This window comes from Maniola jurtina, chromosome 4 (genome assembly GCF_905333055.1).
Source record: "Maniola jurtina chromosome 4, ilManJurt1.1, whole genome shotgun sequence".
NCBI classification, from domain to species: Eukaryota; Metazoa; Arthropoda; class Insecta; order Lepidoptera; family Nymphalidae; genus Maniola; species Maniola jurtina.
This window is the reverse complement of record NC_060032.1, coordinates 15,475,391-15,497,230: the sequence shown is the minus strand read 5'-3', so window position 1 is coordinate 15,497,230 and position 21,840 is coordinate 15,475,391. Positions and strand designations below refer to the sequence as shown.

Sequence of the window (21,840 nt, the reverse complement as noted above, 5' to 3'; positions counted from 1 at the left end):
ATTATTTGATTTCATTTCTGTCTGTTCCTCTATCTGTGTGTATGTCACAGAGATTTTATCACACTACATTATAAAGCCGAAAGTTTGTGTGTATGTGTGTGTATGTTTGTTACTAACCACTCGATGAATTTGACTTAAATTTGGAATGGAGATAGATTATACCCTGGAATCACAAATAGGCTACTTTTTGTCCTGGAAAATCATAGAGATTTTAATAAACCTATATCCACACGAACGAAGTCGTGGGCATCAACTAGTTATAACAAAAATTTGAAGGTTTGACAGTTTTTGTATAGGAAATCTGTCAACATGTCAAATTTATTTAACTCTTAAGTTAACCATCTCAAAAATCTCAAAAGTCATTCATATTTTATTTCCCAAATTGTCAGTAATATTTTAGTAAGCACTAACTATTATCGTTAACTTCGAGAACAAAATGGAGCATAAAAGACATTAACTAATTTGAACTGTAGCATAGAAATTCGGGTTAAGCGAATGCCACCTTAAGCGAACGACCATCAGTATAAAAATGTGCGTAAATTAAGCGAAAATCACCTTAATACCGCGCTTTGCATTCGACCAACAGACGCCGCCCGCCCCTGAACAAATACAATACACAGAGAGCTGCTGGCAAAAAGCTTAAAGTTAGAGCTGTGATAGCGTATACTCTATCCGCGGAGAGAAGTTAATGTAGGGCTCTCTCTGTTACGTAATCCCATACTAATGACAAAGACAAAAATCAGTGGGCGTTAACCCACCAGTCAGTAATCAGTGGTTTAGATTAGTTTGAGTGACCAACTAATCACAAATGAGCCTATGTTTTCCGTACTAAGTTTTTTCCGTGAAATATATTGTTTTCGCAAAAAAAAACCATTATAATTTCGTCGAAACTACTATATCCATACGCCTTTCTAGTGTCTTGAAACAGTTTGAAAAAAAGTTTAGAAAAACTTTAGAAAGTTAGACAAGTCCTTTCTGCTTTTGCCTTTATTCAGAATAAGAATTATTATAACAAGTGTAAATTAAAAATTTATAACACCCCCGACGATCCAAAGTATTTGAGTTTTCCAAAACATCATTTTCAAATAAATAATTATGTATTTAGGCAACGTCCATCTTGACAGCTTGACATTTGTCTATTGACATAATATTATGAACCTAACGGTTATCTAACCTTCTTTTCTACAAGAAAACTAGAAAAGAGCTGATAACTCTTAAACGGCTGAACCATTTTTTTTAGATTATAGCTAAGAACACTCTCGATCAAGCCACCTTTCAAACAAAAAAAACTAAATTAAAATCGGTTCATTCGTTTAGGCGCTACGATGCCACAGACAGATACACAGATACACAGATACACAGATACACAGACACACAGATACACAGATACACACGTCAAACTTATAACACCCCTCTTTTTGGGTCGGGGGTTAAAAACAGACATTTAACGTTTAAACTAGCGTGAGTGATTTTCAGGATTTCAATTATAAATATACGAGTACAAGTTCCCGGCTGTACTCACTTGGTAAGTCAACGTAAGCCCGATTAGTTTCGAGCCCATTCGAACAAATTAATAAAATTAATTATTAATAATCGTTAAATCACGAAATGTGCCTAAAATTCTCATTGTTATAATTAGTACTACCTAAGGTCAAGTCTCTTTTTCAATTCTTAACGCAAATAAATTTTTTACTAACAAAAATACATTTTTTTATTTTTTTTTTAAATTTATTTATTTTAAAAAACTTGTATCTTTTATTAAAATTATATTAAAAATCATGCTTGAAAAACTTCTTAAAGAAAACGCGTAACTTGAACCGTCAGCTCCTTGACTACAAGTACGACCTAATTTTCGCATTATTCCTTCCCATAATAAGCTCCTTTATTTTCAAACTTCCGAAAGGAGCGCTTTCAGCTGCAAGACCAAGAATGGCAGGCCATCATATTTTTAGTGGTCCGAATTTCTAATAAGGTACCGTTTAGAATTATTATTTTAAAGCTCTTTTTTAATTCTAAAAGGTAGGTAAAGCCCGTTTATATATAGACATCTTACGTCAAAGTATAAAGTCATTTTTTTTTATTTTGTTCGGAATAGTATTAGAAATAACGTCATGCATTACCAGTTAGTATCGTGGCAATCCCCTGCCAGCCACCTTTAAACTTTTAAACTTTAAGGCCCTAAAGCCACCATGATCCAAAGTCCGAGTCTCTGATCGTTCCTCAGTGTGTTCTGGACAATACGCAGATTTATAATCAGCTTTTACAAATCAACGAAGGTCTGACACGCGCTGGCTCTTAGTCCTATTATAAAATCGTCTAATTGCTTACACAAACTAGACCAAGTACTATAATAATTTCACATCCAATCCAATTGTGTGAACATGCTAACTAGAACTCGTTTGTTTTTTTATCATTAGAATTTTACTTCTTCTTGCTAATTTTACTGGAGAACTAGTTGTATTGCCTTGTTGGCAGGTTCATTACTTTCATGCGTTTGAAATCTCTCGTGTTACGTACGTTATGACAAATTTATCCAATCTTCTTCTTCTAGTACCGTCTCCTAACGGAGGTTGGCAACCATTAGGTTAAAGCGGTCTTTAAAGATCGGATAGAATGGAATACAATAGAGTAAAATATATTTTTATTCAACTTTTACAAATGCTTTTGAATCGTCAAAATGATTTAGCACTGATTCGGAATGCCGTTCCTAACGAGAAGAACCAGCAAGAAACTCGGCGGTTGCTTTTTCAAGTGCTCAAGGTGGAACTTCCCGTACCATTGGCGTAAATTCTTGAGCCACGATTGCTTTTCTTCGGTCAAGTGGTCTTCTGCCGGATATTTCCCCCTGAACTATGAGCTGAAGGAGGTCTAAATTGCTCACCTTCTCCCGCACTAGGAATTTGGTGTAAACCTGACTACATACCTGACGCGGATGGTAGCACTGGGATTTTAGTGGCTATGCTGTATTATGCTGGAGCATAGCCAGTGAGTCCCACATACCCGCTTAAGTGCGGGATGCGTAACTGCAGTTTTACCAACGGAAAAAAGGTCTAAATTACCTAATAGTGAAATAAAACGGTCTCGCTCTCAAGTAACGCATTCTTTTATAAAACGGCCTCTCGTTAAGAGACAAGCCAATCCAAATTAGCTATTCACGTCACACGAGCAGCACGCACGTCCTGCCACTTGTATTGAGACGTGTGCAGCTTCGAGTGTGTACCTAACCTAATAAGGACGAGCAGTTTTTTTAATATTTTTCTTGCCAGGAAGTATCGACTGAAAATAAGGTTTACATTTAACCCTAGATCGATCGCGCTTATTTTTGTAACATTAGATCGCGTAGGGTCTTTAAAAATGTAAATGAATGAATATGAATGAACATTATTATTGATCAACAATAGTTGGTTTCATAAGCTTACATAAAATCCTGGTCCCTTAACTAAGAGATCCCGTATCTCATTTGTTCTATTTTCGTTCTATTTACATTTTTCCTGGATCCTGTATTAAGGGCTTATTCACGTTAAACCATGTGACCGACAATCTACAATTATTCTTTATGTAAATAATCATTTTTTCGGTTTTTTTCAATAATTTATGGCACACTACATGATGCCCGCGACTTCATCCACGTGGATTTAGTTTTATTCAAAGCCCGTGGGAACTCTTTGATTTTCCGGGATAAAAAGTAGCCTATGTCCTTCCCCGGGATGTAAGCTAACTCTGTACCAAATTTCATATAACTTGGCTCAAATTGTTGGGCCGTGAAAAGCTCGCAGACAGGCAGGCAGACAGACACACTTTTGCATTTATGTATATTTGCATTTATGCATAATATTAGTATGGGGAATATGGATAGATGGATTCACGAGAAATGTTTCAAATTAGATCGAACCGCCCATCCGATATATTGTAACTCTGACCTTCACCGAATCGGTGCAATAGAAAGAAACTTTCAACAAAAAGCTAACGAATTTTGGGAGCTACGTGTCAGTCAATTTTATTTCCCCAAAAAGGACTGAAAAATTCCTAGAAAACATGGAAACACAGCCTAGATAAATTCGCTTAATGAAATATGTTTCTCTCCGTATAATACAAAAGTCAATAAGCACCGAAATACGAGGGATCCCCTTGAGGGCACTAGGCGCTGCTTCGCCAAATTGGCTACAGACAAAGCCTGGTGCTATATCATAGCAATTTACTACACGTATTTTGGCTACGATATTATCTAGGCTGTCGGTGTTTGGAACTAATAGGTTTTATTAAGTTTTAGGAACAAGTTGAAGTCCGCGTCTTTTCTTTCGTTTTCGGATTCCGTACAAAGCGGAACCCTTATAGGATCACTTTGTTGTCTGTCTGTCCGTCTGTCGTGTCTTTCAAGAAAACCTATATGGTATTTTCCGATGACCTAGAATCATGAAATTCGGCAGGTAGCTAGGTCTTAACACAAATAAAGGAAAAAATTCCGAAAACCGTGAATTTGTGGTTAAAACATCACAAAGAAAATATTAAAATATGTTCACGAACAAATAATTAGTATTTTCAATTTTCAAAGTAAAATAACTATCGATCTAATAAAAAAAAAACTCCGACGAATTGAGAACCTCCTCCTTTTTTGGAAGTCGGATAAAAAATAAGAAGCTGTGAAGCTTTATGGGATTTTTTCACTTGTGGACGAAGCGATTTAAAATATATACGAAATAAATGCAATCTTTCTCCAATTCGCGCACCCGTTTATTTTCATATTAACGTAGGTATTGATGTTCGGACATGTTTGTTTGTGTCTGTTTTTATTGTCAGTCTGTTTATAATTACGGAGAGTAAATCACGGCTCGTCCAAACATTCAGGACGTACGGAACAAAACGCGCGTACGTCGAACGTCAATATTTTTACTGCTTTACAACGTTGACCCGTTTTTTTTACGTCGAACAATGAAAGTAATGTGTAATGTTTTAGAAAATCATAAATCTTTTGTTTGCTCCTCGTTCCCTCCCTCCTCAAACCTCCTTTCACGCGGACGAAGTCGTGGGCATATAGAACACACAAATCCACGGATTTTTAAAAAACCTACTTTTACGCGGATGAAATCAATGGGCATATCGTGTTCGATAAAAAATCATTTTTAGCCAACCTCTTACAATAGGGCAGGAATTTTTGAAATTCCCACGGTAGGTTAATAGGGAATAAAAAGAATTTATATTTTCTTCGAACGATGCAGCGGGCAGTTGCTAGTCTACGATATAAATTCAGTAAAATATTATTAAACCCAATATTGGTTTTATCTTGAGGATGGCCACTACACTGCATCTGCTCCAGCTCAGATAAAGCCGGGATATTCTCGTGATAGCGTGAGATGCGCTTACGTGAATTAGATCAATGCGCGCGCGCCGGTGAGGGATATGCGAGGCCTGGATTTGATAGCCTCAATAATAGCTAAGTGTTATTGCCGTAGATATAATATGAATACTAGCTAAAACACTCCGGCTTTGCACCGTTGGAATTTCTTTTAAGAGTTACGTAGTCAACAAGGAAATCCTTATATGTAGTTTCGCCATGTCTGTCCGTTTATCCGTCCGTCCGTCCGGCCACAGGGACTTAGTACTAGAAAGCTGTAACTTGGCATGGGTATACCTACCTGTTAATCATCCCGATATTCGACGGTGGTAAGTATATTCAAATCTTTTTAGGGAGGTAACCAAAAAAAATTTTTTGTGTACGTAGATCATCCTCCTACATGTGAAGTGAGGAGGATTTTCGTCTATCTCATGGTGGGGGTGTTAATGGATAGAGATTTTAAAGTGTGTATAAACCATGTGGAGATCTACGTTATAAAGAAAACCTAAGCAGCAAAAGTTAATGTAACTAGGTCCAGCATTTTGAGCTGTAGATTTGTTGATATAAATGTCACCCACTCAGTTTCTTCTTTTATATTTTTAACCCCCGACCCAAAAAGAGGGGTGTTATAAGTTTAACGTGTGTATCTGTGTATCTACGTATCTGTGTATCTGTCTGTGGCATCGTAGCTTCTAAACTAATGAACCGATTTTAATTTAGTTTTTTTTTTGTTTCAAAGGTGGCTTGATCGAACGTGTTCTTAGCTATAATCCAAAAAAATCGGTTCAGCTGTTTGAAAGTTATCAACTCTTTTCTAGTTACTGTAACCTTCAGTTGTCGGGGGTGTTATAAATTTTTAATTTACATTCACAAAGATTATGTTTTATTAGAAAACTAGCTTTTCGTGCAAGTTTTTCCACGTGGATATCCGGTCCACATATTCTACCTATTTGAAGCAAAATTATGCAACATTGTAGGACTTGTAGGTATAAATAATGCAATACATACTCGTACATTGTATTCCCACATAACGTTTACAATCTTAGCACTGTAAACGATGAGGTATTGGCTCCCAAGTCACTGGCTCGATAATGAAGCGGTAAATAATTTGCGATTCGTATAGTTTATTTTGTACAGTACTTAATGGGCGTGGGAAACGTGAAATAGAGGCTTTCGCATTGATTCTATTTTCAATGCTATTTGGTGATCTGACAAAGTTTACTGGGTTAATTTGTAACCTAGAATACTTACTTGTAATACAAGACTGCAAAGTTGTTACTATTTAAAAAATTCAAAAATTCTAAAATATTTTTATTCAATTAGACTTTTACAAGTTCTTTTGAATCGTCAAAAGCATCTACCACTGGTTCGGAATGCCTTTCCTACCGAGAAGAACCAGCAAGAAACTCGGCGGTTGCTCTTTTCAAAGATTTGATATTTGGCGCGAACATTTGTATTCAAAATTCAAAAACTCTAAATATTTTTATTCAATTAAACTTTTACAAGTGATTTTTGAATTCCGACCAAGTGAGAAATTCTAAAGTTGAAAAATTTGTTCAAAAATAGAACCCTGCGCGTAGCGAGAAATTTGACGAAGTCGTGTAGGTACATCTTTAGACTAGTGTTTTCTATCTAGGAAAAAAACTAGGTTTTAACGACCTCCCTGGTATAGTGGTAAGCGCTGTGGTCGTATTAGTTGCAGGTCACGAGTTCGATTCCCGGTAGGAGTTTGGAATTTTATAGACTATCTAAATCTCTGGTCTGGTCTGGATGGAGGCTTTGGCTCTGGCTAGTTACCACCCTATGGGCAAAGCCGTGCCACCAAGCGATTCAGCGTTCCGGCACGATGCCTTGTAGAAACCAAAAGGGTATTTAATAAAAACTGCCATTCCCCTTCCAGGATTGCAATCAAGGGCTAACTTGTGTCTGAATAAAAAAAGGGTAGTGAACCGTGTTACCAATGTAAGTTAAAGAATTTCAAAGGGATTTTCCAGGGTTTCACTTTCAACCCCCTCAATCCGACACGACATCCTTGAGGTGCGCCGCAACTTCATCACGTCCACGTCGCGTCGCCTCGCGAGTGCTCTGCTACCATGGGCTACTTGTTCAAGAGCGGGAATGTAGAACTAGTACTAGATAGGTATATGTAATTTCGTATGGGCAGCGCAGAGTAACTTTCTTTATTTTAGGGCCGATTTTTCAATCGTCAAATAACTTTAATCTGAGGAATAAAGACGTTTTGACAGATCACACTATCACACTTCACACTAATATTATAAAGGCGAAATTTGTATGTGTGTGTGTGTGTGTGTATGTTTGTTACTCCTTCACGCAAAAACTACTGGACGGATTTGGCTGAAATTCGGAATGGAGATAGATAATATCCTGGATTAGCACATGGCTACTTTTTATCCGGGAAAACCAAAGAGTTCCCACGGGATTTCGAAAAACCTAAATCCACGCGGACGAAGTCGCGGGCGTCAGCTAGTTTCCTATAAAAAAAAACCGGTCAAGTGCGAGTCAGACTCGCGCACCGCGGGTTCCGTACTCGGGTATTTTTTTCTACATTTTGCACGATAAAGTCACTATTGCGTAAAAATAAATAAAAATTTGTTTTAGAATGTACAGCTAAAGCTTTCATATGATATTCTACTTGGTATAATCTTACATTTAAAACTGAAAATATTAATTATTTGTTTTATGAACACATGTTAATTTTTGGTATATACCTATAGTTATATTACTTGGAAAATTATAAATACGAATTATTTGTTCATGAACACATTTTTTTTAGTTATGTAAGTAACAACAAATTTACGGTTTTCGGATTTTTTGCTTTACTTGTGCTTAAGACCTACCTACCATATTTCATGATTCTTGGTCAATGGGTACTTCCCGTTGTACCCTATAGGTTTTCTGGACAAACACGACAAACGTACAGACAGACAGACAACGTAAAGCTCCTATAAGGGTTCCCTTTTTCCTTTTGAGGTACGAAACCCAAAAAAGCTCAGGTCAAAGAATTGCTCAAATGCACTACAGTTCAAATCTATTAAGCAAGCAGGCCACGCTGTGAACACGGTTCACTTTGCTTCCACTCGTTCCGGAGGGCTCTTGCGCTGCGGCGGAGACGTGATGAAGAAGCCCCCGTGCTTCGTTGCATGAAATTTATTGAGAAAATTCCTGGAAACTTTTAACAAGCTTTTATTTACCGTAAGAATACTTACTTGAATTTTTTTTTGAATATTCCATCCATATTATGTCGTGTGAAAATATGAGAATTGTGGTGGAAAAAGGGTGTAACTAGAACGCTAGCAAAAACGAAGACAGGTCATAATACTGATGATTACTGATAAGACACCACAAAAAAATGCAAAAAAAATAATAATAAAAATCCTGTGTTTTAAATCCTGTGTTTATAACGGTTCCGCTTTTCTTTTTGATGTACGGAACCCTAAAAATAGATTTTCGTGTGTAAAGTTTTTACTATACCCTCTCAAAGTGAACACGTGTTGAAACCATTGAAGCTCTTATCATGTGTGGTGCCGGCTTAACATTAGTCGAACGTGAAACGGACGGACGTATCCATCATACGCGAACTTCAGCAACATATCGCTCGTGCCACTAGTGCCAACGCTTCCGACTGCCAGAGTTATGACTGCGACACAACTCGAGTTACTAACACAGTCCACATTAATTTCTACATAGTATAACAGTCTCATCCCGTCGTCTGGCCCTCTGTAGGCTTGGATCTTACGGATTTCAATGCGGTTTTGATCAATTAGATAGAATGAAGAGGAAGGTTTATACTTGTAGTTTAATATTTTTTCGTGTTAATTTGTTGAAATATGATGATAATTGTTCAAGTTACAATACAATACAATAGTGTGTATACTATAAGCGTCGCTCAGAAAAGCTGGTATTATTTAAATATTTTTATCGAATTATTGGAATGTCCTCCCAAAACCTACGCAAAAACACAGGTTCAATGCGTAGAGGTTATCCGAGAGTTTTAATCTGAAAACTCTGGTGGCAAAATAAATAATTTAATTAGAGCGCGAGCGTGATTGCTATCACAACATCTAATTATCCAGTTCACAATCGAAATACCGAAAATATACGATATCGGTCCGAATCTCAGATGGTTTTTAAAAATAACCTTACAATACCTATACGTAAGTGGCATTATAGAGCAAAATATCGAAAAAAATATTCGAAAACGGAACCCTCGGTACGCAAGTCTGACTCGCACTTGTCCAGTTTTTTTAATTACGATTTTTTTTAAATATAGTTGGCTAGGACTCAGGATTTTCAGTTAGTTCCTACCTACTTAAAGTAAGTGGGTACTTAATGGTATTTTGGCTTGAATTTGATATCTAAATCGTGACTTTTCACGGTCATACAGTCATAAAGCGGCGTACAGTAGTAACTCGCGAATGTTGCAGTAAATTATGAGCAGTCGTCGTTTATTAGTAGTGCAGATTTATTGCGCCCTGCCTCGATTGACGGCGCGAGATATATTCTAGCGCGGATATTAAGTACTATTCAAATTCGACTTCCGCTGGTGTGCGATGGTGTTTACTACTCCTCTTACATTACAGTTGTGATTACAGTACAGTATATTTACTACTAGATGATGTCCACGTGGATTAAGGCTTTTTAAAAATCGCTTGGGGATTCATTGATTTTCCGCGATTATGTTAATTTCCGGGATTCAAGTCACCTTTGAACTAAATTTCATATTAATCGGTTAAACGGGTGGACCTTTAAGAATCCCGTGGGAACAGTTTGATTTTCCGGGATAAAAAGTAGTTTATGTCCGTGCCCGGGATTTAAGCTAACTCTGTACCTTTCATCAAAATCCGTTAAACAGTTGAGCTGTAAAAAGCTAGCAGACAGACAAACAGATAGACACACTTTTATATTTATAATATTAGTATGGATCAGATCCGTCGAAGAACCAGAGTAATCTACATAAATGCAGATCTTGGTCGCTGGCACCGTCACCGTAGTCCAGGCATATGGAACTAATTTTGCAATTAATAAATAAGTATAAGTACCTAATTCTAAAAATATAATAACTAATCTTTTGCTTCTTGGGTGAAATGGTAAAAATTCATTGTTCACTCGCAAGCAACTAAAGCATCTTTTCGTGAAAGCTTGAACGTAGCATTTTCATGATATCTGTTATCTTTCCGCTCGGCTGCGTGTTCCGTCCCAGTGATTCACTTGTTGCATTCGCCAATACGACAACTTGTGCTCAATACCGCGTTTAGGGTAGAGGTATATCCACATTTATCCTGAAATGAGAATAAGTTTCAAATGTTGAATAGAGGTGTTACTTGGCGGATTATGTTGCTTAGGATGCCAACGTTCACGGTTTCTTGCTGTACCAAAATTTATCCGATAAAAGATCGATAAGCAGGCGATATTGTGTCGTCACTAACGGACAACTGACTGACCATATTGGCCTGTTTCACTTGTCTCTACCAAGGTATATTATTTTTTTATTTATTCCCACCTCTTAAATACTAAGCCTAAAAACTTCAGATTTTTCAAGGAACCACAAAAGCTTAATTTGTTATAATCCGCCAAACCAGACAAATCTGTATGGTGCAACATGCAGCATGCGATATGCACTGCCCGTCCTCCCACTGCTAAAGATGCAGGTAAAAGCCAGCCACCAAGCAAGCAGTACGCACCACCACCACGCAGCACCACACACATCCCAAAACCACTCGACGCACGTTCTACACCGGAGTATCCTCAGGAGGTGTAAACCTTACAGTTCACAATTGCAAAGTTGCACCGTACAGATTTGTCTGATTTAGCGGATTATAGCAAATTAAGCATTTGGTTCTTTGTATATTATGAACTTCCGCAAAGTAACACCTGCTTTTATTCAAACATTCAGATTTTCGTCTATGTTTTCTTTATAACATAGACCCTGCTAAGAGCTTAGGTGGATATTGGGCCTAAGAAAGGAATTTCAGATATAGATAGCTATTCCGCCGAGTGTGCCGCGACACTCACACGCAACTAGTGGGGATGAAGCCATAAAGATTTCCACGCCACCTCATATCGGTTCGACAGCTCTTTCACAGTACGGATGAGTCAGGGATACGTTGTCTGATCCCCGAGTTAGTTTGTAGTTTGTAGCCTACTTTGTTTCCATAGTATCAATTGAAGAATTCTCGACGATTTTTATTTATGGAAAATGTAATATTGAGGTCTCCCGAACTAAGCCAAAAGTGTAAGAAGGATAGATTTATTCACTGTGTTTTATCGAGAAATGCAATAGCATGGCGGCCGGCATTTGGCATGAGAATATATAATAAGCCGCCACGAAAACAAAACGTCGAATTATAAAGTTTTAAAATAAATTAATTAGTGGTTAATCAAAAAAACATTTAAGTAGATTTTATTTTTGGAAATTGTAATTAACCTCATAATGGAAAAATTACACAAAAAATTTAATACCGATATTTGGATCAGTTTTCGGATTAGATTAAAGATCCAAAAAGAAATTCCACAATACAAGTCGCATTTGCATACCTATTATATTATGTCTATTCCGTTATGACATTCAACTCCTGGACTGTGGGATGGAAGTGCAGCATCATTTTTGATTCGACTTTATTTACTCCACTCAATGAGTTGTATTAAAATAAAACATACAGGAGACAAGAATCGTTGTTGTTCTCAGTTGTATACGAGTTAATTAATATTAATAAACAACCATATTATTAACCATATATATATTTTTTATTCTTTTGTTTGTAAAAAATGGAAATATAGGCTTAACTCTTTTTTTTTTTTTTAATCGTAAAATCATAAAATAAATTTTTCTTTTTTTCTTTTTTGTCAGCCCTAGCACAGACTACGGTCTATTTGGACTGCAAAATTCCAAACACCAGTCTGTTCTTTATCTAGTGCTTTGGTCTATAAAAAATGGTGAAAAATGTTTCTCTTTAAATTAAGTCTATTACTAAACAAATAATAAAAAAATATATATATAACACTGAGATATAACACTAAGATGTTTCAAATTCAAAAAGTGCGCGGCATTGTGGCGCACTTACGAGTGCGCGGGAATTATCTTTTCCGCGCACTTATTACTCCCTAAAGAAAACACCACCTTTGGGTACACTTAAAGGCGAACCAAGTCGTCCTTTTCGAATAGATGGGATGAAAATCGTATTTTTTTCTCCAGGCGATGTTATTCTACGCGCCGCGGTGGCTGTGGAAGTCGTGGGAAGGAGGGAAGATCCGCGCGCTCATGATGGACCTGGACGTGGGCGTCTGCACCGAGATAGAGAAGAAGACGAAGAAGAAGCTCATTCTGGACTACCTGTGGGAGAACCTGCGGTACCACAACTGGTGGGCCTACCGCTACTACCTGTGTGAGGGGCTCGCTCTTATTAACGTTATAGGTGAGTCCTATTATAGCGTATAACCCACTTCTGAACAGAAGACAGTTAGAGAAGAAGACTAAGAAGTAACAGGATATTTTCAAAAAATACCCGCTTTTTTAGGGTTCCGTACCTCAAAAGAACAAACGGAACCCCTATAGGATCACTGAGTTGTCTGTCTGTCTCTCAAGAAAATCTATAGGGTACTTCCCGTTGACCTAGTCATGAAATTTGGCAGGTATGTAGGTCGTATAGCACAAGTAAAAAAAAACCGAAAACTGTGAATTTGTGGTTACATACACAAAAAAAAAAGTTAAAATGTGTTCATGAACAATTAATTAATGTTTTCAATTTCCAAAGTAAGATAGCTATACCAAGTGACATGATATTATATGAAAAGGTTTTACCTGTACATTCTAAAACAGATTTTTATTTATTTTTATGCATAATAGTTTTTGATTTATGGTGCAAAATGTCGAAAAAATACCCGATTACTTGGGCGGTTTTTTAAATAATATATAGGAGTTTTCTTATAGTATTACCCTCAGCAATGAGGGAAATAATGAAAGAGAGAGAGACTAATTTCATAAATCTCAAAACTCAAACAGTACGTTAATGGCCTTGTGTCTCTTGGAAGGTAAGGCTAAGGGCAGACTGTCTTCTAATATCAAGATATTGTTTTGATTTACAATCGCGCGTCTAGTTGACGATTCAGAGCAACGCACGCGGCAGATGCTACGCTGATATTTCACTTTGTGAAAACATACGACCACGAAACTAGCGGGAAATAACCTTGGACAAAATGGTTCAAATTAGTCATTGAATTAAAAATTAGATAGAGTGGTTATTCTGGACAAATCCCGCAGAATCTTTTGATTTTCCACCATAAAAAGTAGCCTATATCTTATTTCAAGGATTTTCACTGTACCCATGCAAAAAAATCTCGTCGACCCGTTGTTCAGTTGCGGCATGATGGAAAACAAATCAGTAAATCAACAAATAAACACATTTTCGCATTTTTAATATTGGTATTGATTTCATAGTAGTGTCAACTCTCAAACCTTACGACTTACGGTGATACATACTTTTTTGTTCTAAAAATATACTTGTTTATCTTTACAATTTAAAATATTAAATTCTATGAAAATCCAGATAAGCAAAGCTCATACGATTGTATTTAAAAAAATTAAGACAAATTCGTACGCTTGTGCGTGTGTGAAACATACGCGCATATACCTATACTTCGTACAAATACCTAGGTATTTTGTGCCAATATCTAGATATTTATGTTGTTTATGAATCTTTTCAGACGACCATGCTTCCAAAAAATGACGTTCCGTTAACAGGGTTGAAAAAACAATATAAAAATATTTTTCAATTTTCGTGTATTTATCAATCGCTACGTTCATGGCTCCAATTGTCTAGGGATTGCATGGCCAGCAAATTCGGCCCCACCGCAGGGGGTCGTATTTGTTATTGGAACAGCGGAAGTTGGCTTCAGAGGCATACATACATGGAATAATAATCTTGAAGGCCTTTCGGAACACCTCTCCCGATATTAAATGCACTTATATTGGCATATGGCTACGTCATGACAGGAGCTGTTTGTTTGAGATCTTATTAGGGTCCCGTACCTGATGGGTAAATGGGGCCCTATGACGAAGTCTTTGCTTTCTGTCCATATGTCCGTCTGTTTGTCAATGGGCGGTACGGTATCTCATGAACCTTACCTAATAGGTAGAGAGTTGAAAATTGAAATGTTTATGTAAGTCATCTTATGGCTCATAAGATAAATAATCATTATGTTAGTTGTCAAAACTCTACCACCGATTTTTGGTACTTATTACCCTACTGAGAAGAGCGGACTAGAAATTCAATTTTTTTTTTTAAATTATCATAATTATAGGAAATGCTTAGCAAGTCTGCTTTTGACACAACGAAAAAACCACTAATTGATATGTGTCTTAAATTAATTACTTATTTAATGTTATCTGTACTACAGGGCAAATGTTCCTCATGAACCGCTTCTTCGACGGTGAGTTCATGACGTTCGGGCTGGACGTCATCGCGTACATGGAGTCTGACCAGGAGGACCGGATCGATCCGATGATCTATATATTTCCAAGGTAACCAACATTTTTATAATACCTTATCATAAGATTAAGAGCAGGTGAATGCCTGAGCGGAAAAGAGCAAAAAGCAAGCCAAAAAGCATTGGATAGAATGCGTAGAAGAAAAATGGAGGAGTGTAGGATAATGGGTAAACAAACTAAAGAATGGCTGTGATAAGTGGAAGAAGGTTGTGGAGGAGGCCAAGACTCACATCCGTTACACTTATTGATACATACTCTCGATGACGGTTTCTACAATGTAAATAATAATAATTGTAAACCCGTGCAGGCGCCAAGGCAGGTAGCTATTTGCTATAAGAGATTAGAGTGAAATTCGAGCCTCGATAGCTCAACGGTTGAGAAGCGGACTGAATTCCGAAAGGTCGGCGGTTCACACCCTATTGTCGTACCCACTCCTGGCACAAGCTTTACGCTTAATTGGAGGGGAAAGGGGAGTGTTAGTCACGATTAGCATGACTAGTAAAAAAAAATTAAAACTATCAGGTTTATAAAACTTGAAAATTACGTAATTATGTTGCTTCTCTCTTTACCTAATATAAAATAATATTTCATGTTTAATATGGAATGAACTAACTGAACTTTCTGTTTTGTTTATAGGATGGTCAAATGCACACTTTTCAACAAATTCGGGTCATCAGGCGAGGTGGAGCGACACGACGCACTCTGCATCTTGCCACTTAACGTCGTCAACGAGAAGATCTACGTCTTTCTCTGGTTCTGGTTCGTCATACTCGGGTTCCTCACATTCATCACCCTAATATACCGGATAGTTATCATCTTCTCGCCACGTATGCGCGTGTATATGATGAGGATGCGCTTCAGGCTAGTGCGGCGGGACAACGTCGACACGATCGTCAGAAGAAGCAAAATGGGTGACTGGTACCTACTCTACATCCTCGGAGAGAATCTAGACTCCGTGATATTCAGAGATATAATGCACGAGTTCGCTAACAAGCTGAATCACAACTACCAGCACCACATTCACGGAGTTCCAGACGCGTGACCTCCGATCCCGGGTTGGGTGTTCCACACGTGACTGACGTCGTTGCAGCGCGACATGGACCCGCCCGTCTAAACAGCGCTGAAACTCATCAGAAGTCTGCAGACTTCAACGGGAACAATCTCATTGTTCGTACGTAAGAAAATAAATCGGGCCAAGTCAGCTGCTTTGCGGCGCTCCGATGCCGCCGGCCGGACTGCTACGCGGAGTGTAAGATACATGTCAAAGACTTGAATTGACGATAATGTAATCGTTACAGTGCAATTCTAAATATGCAATAATAGATTGTACTTAATGTTTAAGAATGTGATCTCAGGATGAATCCTATCGAAAGCCTTATCGAAGTCGACAGTGACGGCTATCCCGTTAGAAATATCTAGTGTTCAACTTTTAGAAGTATTTTTACTTATAGTTTCGCTGCTCGTAGTAATGTTTGTCAGGACCGCTTCGTTTTTTTCTACTCTAGCTAATATTCGAGAAAAAGCACAGATGGCACATCGTTTATCTTTTACACGATTTCTCACTTGCAAGGATTTGACAGACCAAAAAGGAAAATAAAGCAATAATTAAAGGAACTAATAAGTAATGTAGGCTTAGTAATCGTAATTGGGGTTTAAATACAATAATAATTACTTACATAATATACCTAGATACGTTATCCAAAGCGAGTGCCTACAAATCGGGCGTTCCTATTGGGCATGCATCACTGACGTACTTACCTTTTGCGCGCCAAAAGACATTTTACGTTAAACTCTAGACAAATAAATGAACATAGTTGTACTTGTAATGCAATATTATCAGCATCAATAATATGATAGATATAATTTACTATTGAAATAAGTTCCTTTAAAGTTTAACATACGTGTTCAGTGTAGTAAGTACGTTTTGATAAACGACTGAAATTTTGGAAATTGTAACAATAAATTGTAAAAAATTAAACGTAACTCAAAGCTATCACTCTTAGATTTATTTTGGATCGTTTAGTGCTGGAATTAGATGATTCATCGGTAGTGGATCGTTTAGTGAAAGAGGATGAATGATGACTAATAACATCAGAAATGCAGCAATAAAAATGAATTAGAATAAGTACGTTGACGCTTTAAAAATTATAATTTCTACGTCATCGAAAGTAATACTAATGATAACAATTTAATGGAATTTAAATCATCTAATTTCGGAACTAAAATGTATGGCAACTATTCCGAAATGATTTAGAATTTAGACGCAAACCTGAAGAGAGATTAGTTGTGAGTAATACATTGGATCGTATTAGGAAATGTAAAGTTGTTGGAAAACTGTTGTGTTTATTGGTAGAGAAAATTCCTGTGTCGGTTGCTTGTCTGAAACAAATTAAACAGTAATATAATTATTATTTACCTGCTTCGCTGGTTCAGTGACCAAGAGAGGATCTTGGCTTCCATTACAAGAACCTGCCTCTCGCCTGTCTTGTACTACTTTCAAAAATGAAAAACTTATTTCATGTATCTCAGGCTCTGCCGCCGGTTTTGAAAGCAGTTTCTACTGAGCAGAGCCGGCAATAACTTTACGCCAATCAGCTCTTCCGAGGGCTTGTATCTTACATAGCTCTAGTCTCTACGTTAATTCAGTCATACATAAAGCATCTGTATGTGATTCTCACTGAATGATATCTCTTCTTTCTCATTTTGTGTCTAAGCCAGCGAAGTTAGCCCGGTTTTATTTGCATTCTTCAGACCAAAAATTTTATTTTTTATTTTTATTCATCTAATTAATCATCTTATTTATGATCTTCAAAACCATTTGAATCAGCAAGTGCAGAATTAAGTAAACTGTATCTAAAATTGTAATACATCCATAGAAAACATGGTCCTCGTATGATGATGTATGATACTTAAAATATAAATTATTGTTAATAGCAATAACGTGTTCACTGAATAAATTGTTTTTAATTATTTATTCAGCATAGGTAAATTATAATTATTATTTATTTTATATATTATAATATTATATGTTCCGATAAGATAAATTGTTGCTAAATATAATGATAGCCAGTAGACAACAGTCAATACTTATTTATGAGACTTTAATGTCGTACAAATTGGTATAATCAATGAAGTAACATCAGAATTTCATAATGAAATGGTAAATAAATGTGACTTTTAGGAAAAGAATATTAATAAATCACTCTCAATCAGTCATATCAATAAAACATAGCAAATAAAGGAGGCTATAATAAAGACAAAAAAAATATCAAATGATATAAAAAACGAATTCGAAGACGATGGTATTTTCTTGGTATTAAAACGTTTCCACGCTTAACTGGGGGCAACGCAACATCCATCCACTGTCTCGATTAAAAAATTTCAACACACGTTACATTTCAGGGCACAACAATTCAAACGCTAAGAGATTAAAATTCTGATGTTATTTCTCTAAATAACCCAATTTTATCGTAATATCTTTAAGACGTAAGCTTTTATGATTGCATTTATTTAATTCCACGGTGATTGACTCTTGTCTACGCGGCTAAAATAATCACCCATTTATCTAGTCATTAAAATAATGGCATGAATGCAAACGATTGTCTAAGGGCCTAAGCAAACACGATACTTTAGCAAGAGCGGTTGACGATTTAGTCGCTATAAGCAGCGACTGAACGTTTTACTCTAGAAAGCATATTAATGAAACTTTGATGTTAGATATAACACGGTTGCGTTGTGCGTGATTTATTTAGAAATTTATTTCCAAGTTGCTAAAATGAAAATTTTCATTTTGGCGACTCTTCTCAATTCAAAATTTTGGTTTAGCTATGACTTTTAGATGCCATTCGTTCGGGTGAAAATTTCTCATAATCCTTAGTGGTGATTACAAATTTTTAGACACGTTTTTAGACCAGTTTGAGATATGCGTTGATAATCAGTCAGTCTTTTCTTTTATATTTACTGATAGAGGTGAACTTTTTTACTTGTATAAAGTTTATTTAGCTGTGGCTGCTAATATTGCGTTCTGCACCTTCTTTTGATTGTCTACAGTCTACTACACACTTTGACTATGGCTGCAAAAAGTTTCTAAATCTCTCGATGTCCCTCCGCCTTTGCTGAAAATATCGAGTGTGCTAAGGCCTTAAATAAATATGAAATAAATAACGTTCGAATCGTTTTATGATTAGTTGTTTACATTCATTGCCTTTTAGATCCGAAGTAAATCATCGCCTAAGAAACATCACCGGATATTTTATTCTGTTTATTCTATGGATTAAAATATTCATTAGGTTTTAAACCATTGATTAACGGTTTTTTATAATGTTATTTTATTTTTACTTTATTATTTTTAAACGCTGGTATTCATACTGGTTGAATTTTTTATTGTAAAAGCTTGTTTTGTTTATTCAAATTGTACCTACCTGAGAAATATGATGTTTAAAAATATATTGTTACTTAACCTATTGTTTTAACTTTTAAGAGTTTTTAAAATAAAATGTTCGTTTAGCTATGATGACGTAATCTATGCCTTTCACTTGCATAACACACATTATTAGGTAGCTCGCCGCTAAGGGTGCGTTTCCACTGAGACTGAATGGAACGGAGACGTGTTCGATCAATCAAGTATTGTCAAATGATAATTTTATCACGTCGTCGCTCAAATGGTTCTATTCCAGTCCGCATTACCCTTAGGGTGCCTGTCCAATGAAGCGGAGTGGATTGGAGCGGAGATGTGTTATGAACCGTTAAATTATAACAATCTATCTCTCAAAGATCTGATCGGTCGACGAAGCACATGCCCACCCCGCTCCGCTTCAGTTGATAGATACTGGAAGCCTAACGAGGCATTGGTTTGCGTGGTAGCGTAGCCAGTCTTGATTAAGGCAAAAAAATATCCTTTAATCGAGGTAGCGCAGCGCGCTCTGTCGGTCAAACCAAAACCTAGTGAGCAAAGTAAAGCAATTTATGTGCACTCTTTTACTGTCAAAATTCAGTTATAACAAGATATTTAATTCAACAAATAGCAACATTTTTAAGTCGCTATTTGATTGCATGTCTACTAATGTAATGTACTTTTTTCATCTGGCTTTATGGCTCTGGGATCTAGCCTTTTTTTGTACCTTAATGTAATATAGTCATTACTGATAAACGATGATGTTTCTTAAGCGACAAATAAAATTGCTGAACTGAGCCTCGAGTGTATGTTTTAATTAGATGACGATAAAGAAAACTTACCACTAGAGTTGGTGCTGCCAGTTTGTAGCTAACGAAACGATATAAAGAAGATTCACATCTGCGAACTGAGCTGCTCATGATATGGTATGTACGGGGATCAAGTTGAAGTTGCCGCTTCGTTTGCGCAGCGTGGAACGAGATGTTCAACTTTATCCACGTACAATGAGCCACTCAGCTCGCAGGTGTGGATCATCCTTTAAAATGATTCTTCAATGGGTAGAGTTTTTTATTCTAACAGCAACAGTAGATTTTAACTGTAGTGGTAAGTTTTGTTTTCGCCAAAACAAATCATTAAGGTTACCTGTCAACCGAAGCTGAGCGAAACGATAACATGTTCACCGGATCAATCAGATTATTGATAGATCACGTGGTAATTTCATCACGTCACCTTTCAATAACGCTTTGTATTTTAATAATAGCCTGTTGAACACAATATCTCCACTCCGCTCCGCTCCAGTGAACAGGCATCATAAGGGCTCCTTCATAAAATGAATTACTTAAATAACAACTTTTATCGATAAAGTAAGTACTAGTAGTAAGATTTTAATAATCGCAGTGAAGTCACTGCGATCTCTTCTTGTCTCACTTATCTAGTAGTGAAGTAACGATGCAGTCTAAGATGGAAGAAGGCTAAATTAGAAGGGGAATGGCAGTTTAAGAAACCCCATAATCTTAATCAGTCCCATTCTACTAAGTACTTAGAAATTATAAATTTCCAAATTGCTACTGTAGAGAACCGAACCTGAGGCCTCCCATTTAAAATACCACAGCATTCACCACTGCCAGGGAGTTGTAAATAATGCTTGTCTAGTTCGGATATCGTGGTTAAAATGTGAAAATCTCTACTTAGTTTACTCAATAGATGAGTTATGTCCAGGCCCCGACAAACCAGACCTTTGATCGGCTGTTAGTATTTGGCATACATCAAGATCGATTAAGCCAGTCGTATAAGGCCTTATTAGTTTAGTAGACAGAACTATAGATAAACTTTATCTAACGAAATTAGACGTTAAGACACTTTGTATTGGGAATCTGTCATAATGTTAAATTTATCCATTAGATAAAGCTTATCTGGTGGATGTGGTCCTAAGGGTGCTTGTTCATTTAAGTGGAGTAGACCAAACAGATAATTGGTCTGCTGAACACATATCCACTCCTCGCCCCTTCAGTGGATAGGTACCCTTAGCGACAAAATGACATCTAAAATTTTTAGATTGAAATCGAAACAAGACAAAACGAACGCGAATGTGTGAATTTTTCGCCGTTTTTCTCAGTAAGTGCATTCTCTTTTCGATTCTCTTTACTTTATGTCATTTTGAACCCTAACTTGCTACTCAAATCTGCCGAACAAAAGTTTGTAGTTTGTCGAGACTAATGAGAGGTTTCTTATAATGTGAAGGAGCCCTCGAGGCCTTATAATGCCAAAAGGAAAGCAAATCAGTATTGTATCGTAGCGACATGTTAAACGCCAAATATTGTGCCAAAGTTCTAATATACCTAATAATAAAATACTCGTAATAGTGAAGAACGACTTTGTAATGGAAAAGAAGGTTACCAAGGAAGAAATAAATTATGAAAAATATTTTCAGTATTTTTATTAACCCCCGACCCAAAAAGAGGGGTGCTATAAGTTTGACGTGTGTATCTGTCTGTGGCATCGTAGCTCCTAAACTAATGAACCGATTTTAATTAAGTTTTTTTTTTTTGTTTGAAAGGTGGCTTGATCAAAAGTGTTCTTAGCTATAATCCAAGAAAATCGGTTCAGCCG

At 36.7% G+C, this 21,840-nt stretch overlaps 1 protein-coding gene and 1 long non-coding RNA gene across 4 annotated transcripts in view; one reads left to right on the top strand and one right to left on the bottom strand.

Moving 5' to 3' along the window:
- LOC123864145 (innexin shaking-B-like) overlaps nucleotides 1-21,654 on the top strand; it is a 75,583-nt gene extending 53,929 nt beyond the window's left edge. For all 3 annotated transcript variants that reach the window (XM_045904420.1, XM_045904419.1, XM_045904421.1), the window contains 4 exons: nucleotides 12,546-12,765; nucleotides 14,747-14,870; nucleotides 15,474-19,207; nucleotides 19,264-21,654. In XM_045904420.1, the coding sequence (XP_045760376.1) occupies nucleotides 12,546-12,765; nucleotides 14,747-14,870; nucleotides 15,474-15,879 (750 nt within the window). In that variant the 3' untranslated portion in view covers nucleotides 15,880-19,207; nucleotides 19,264-21,654. The remainder of the gene's footprint in view (nucleotides 1-12,545; nucleotides 12,766-14,746; nucleotides 14,871-15,473; nucleotides 19,208-19,263) is intronic.
- Nucleotides 6,018-21,840, bottom strand: part of LOC123864192 — a 28,386-nt gene continuing 12,563 nt past the window's right edge. The window contains exons 4-5 of the long non-coding RNA XR_006795722.1: nucleotides 15,539-15,545; nucleotides 6,018-6,029 (exon numbers count right to left, since the gene is read on the bottom strand). This is a non-coding gene — a long non-coding RNA (uncharacterized LOC123864192). The remainder of the gene's footprint in view (nucleotides 6,030-15,538; nucleotides 15,546-21,840) is intronic.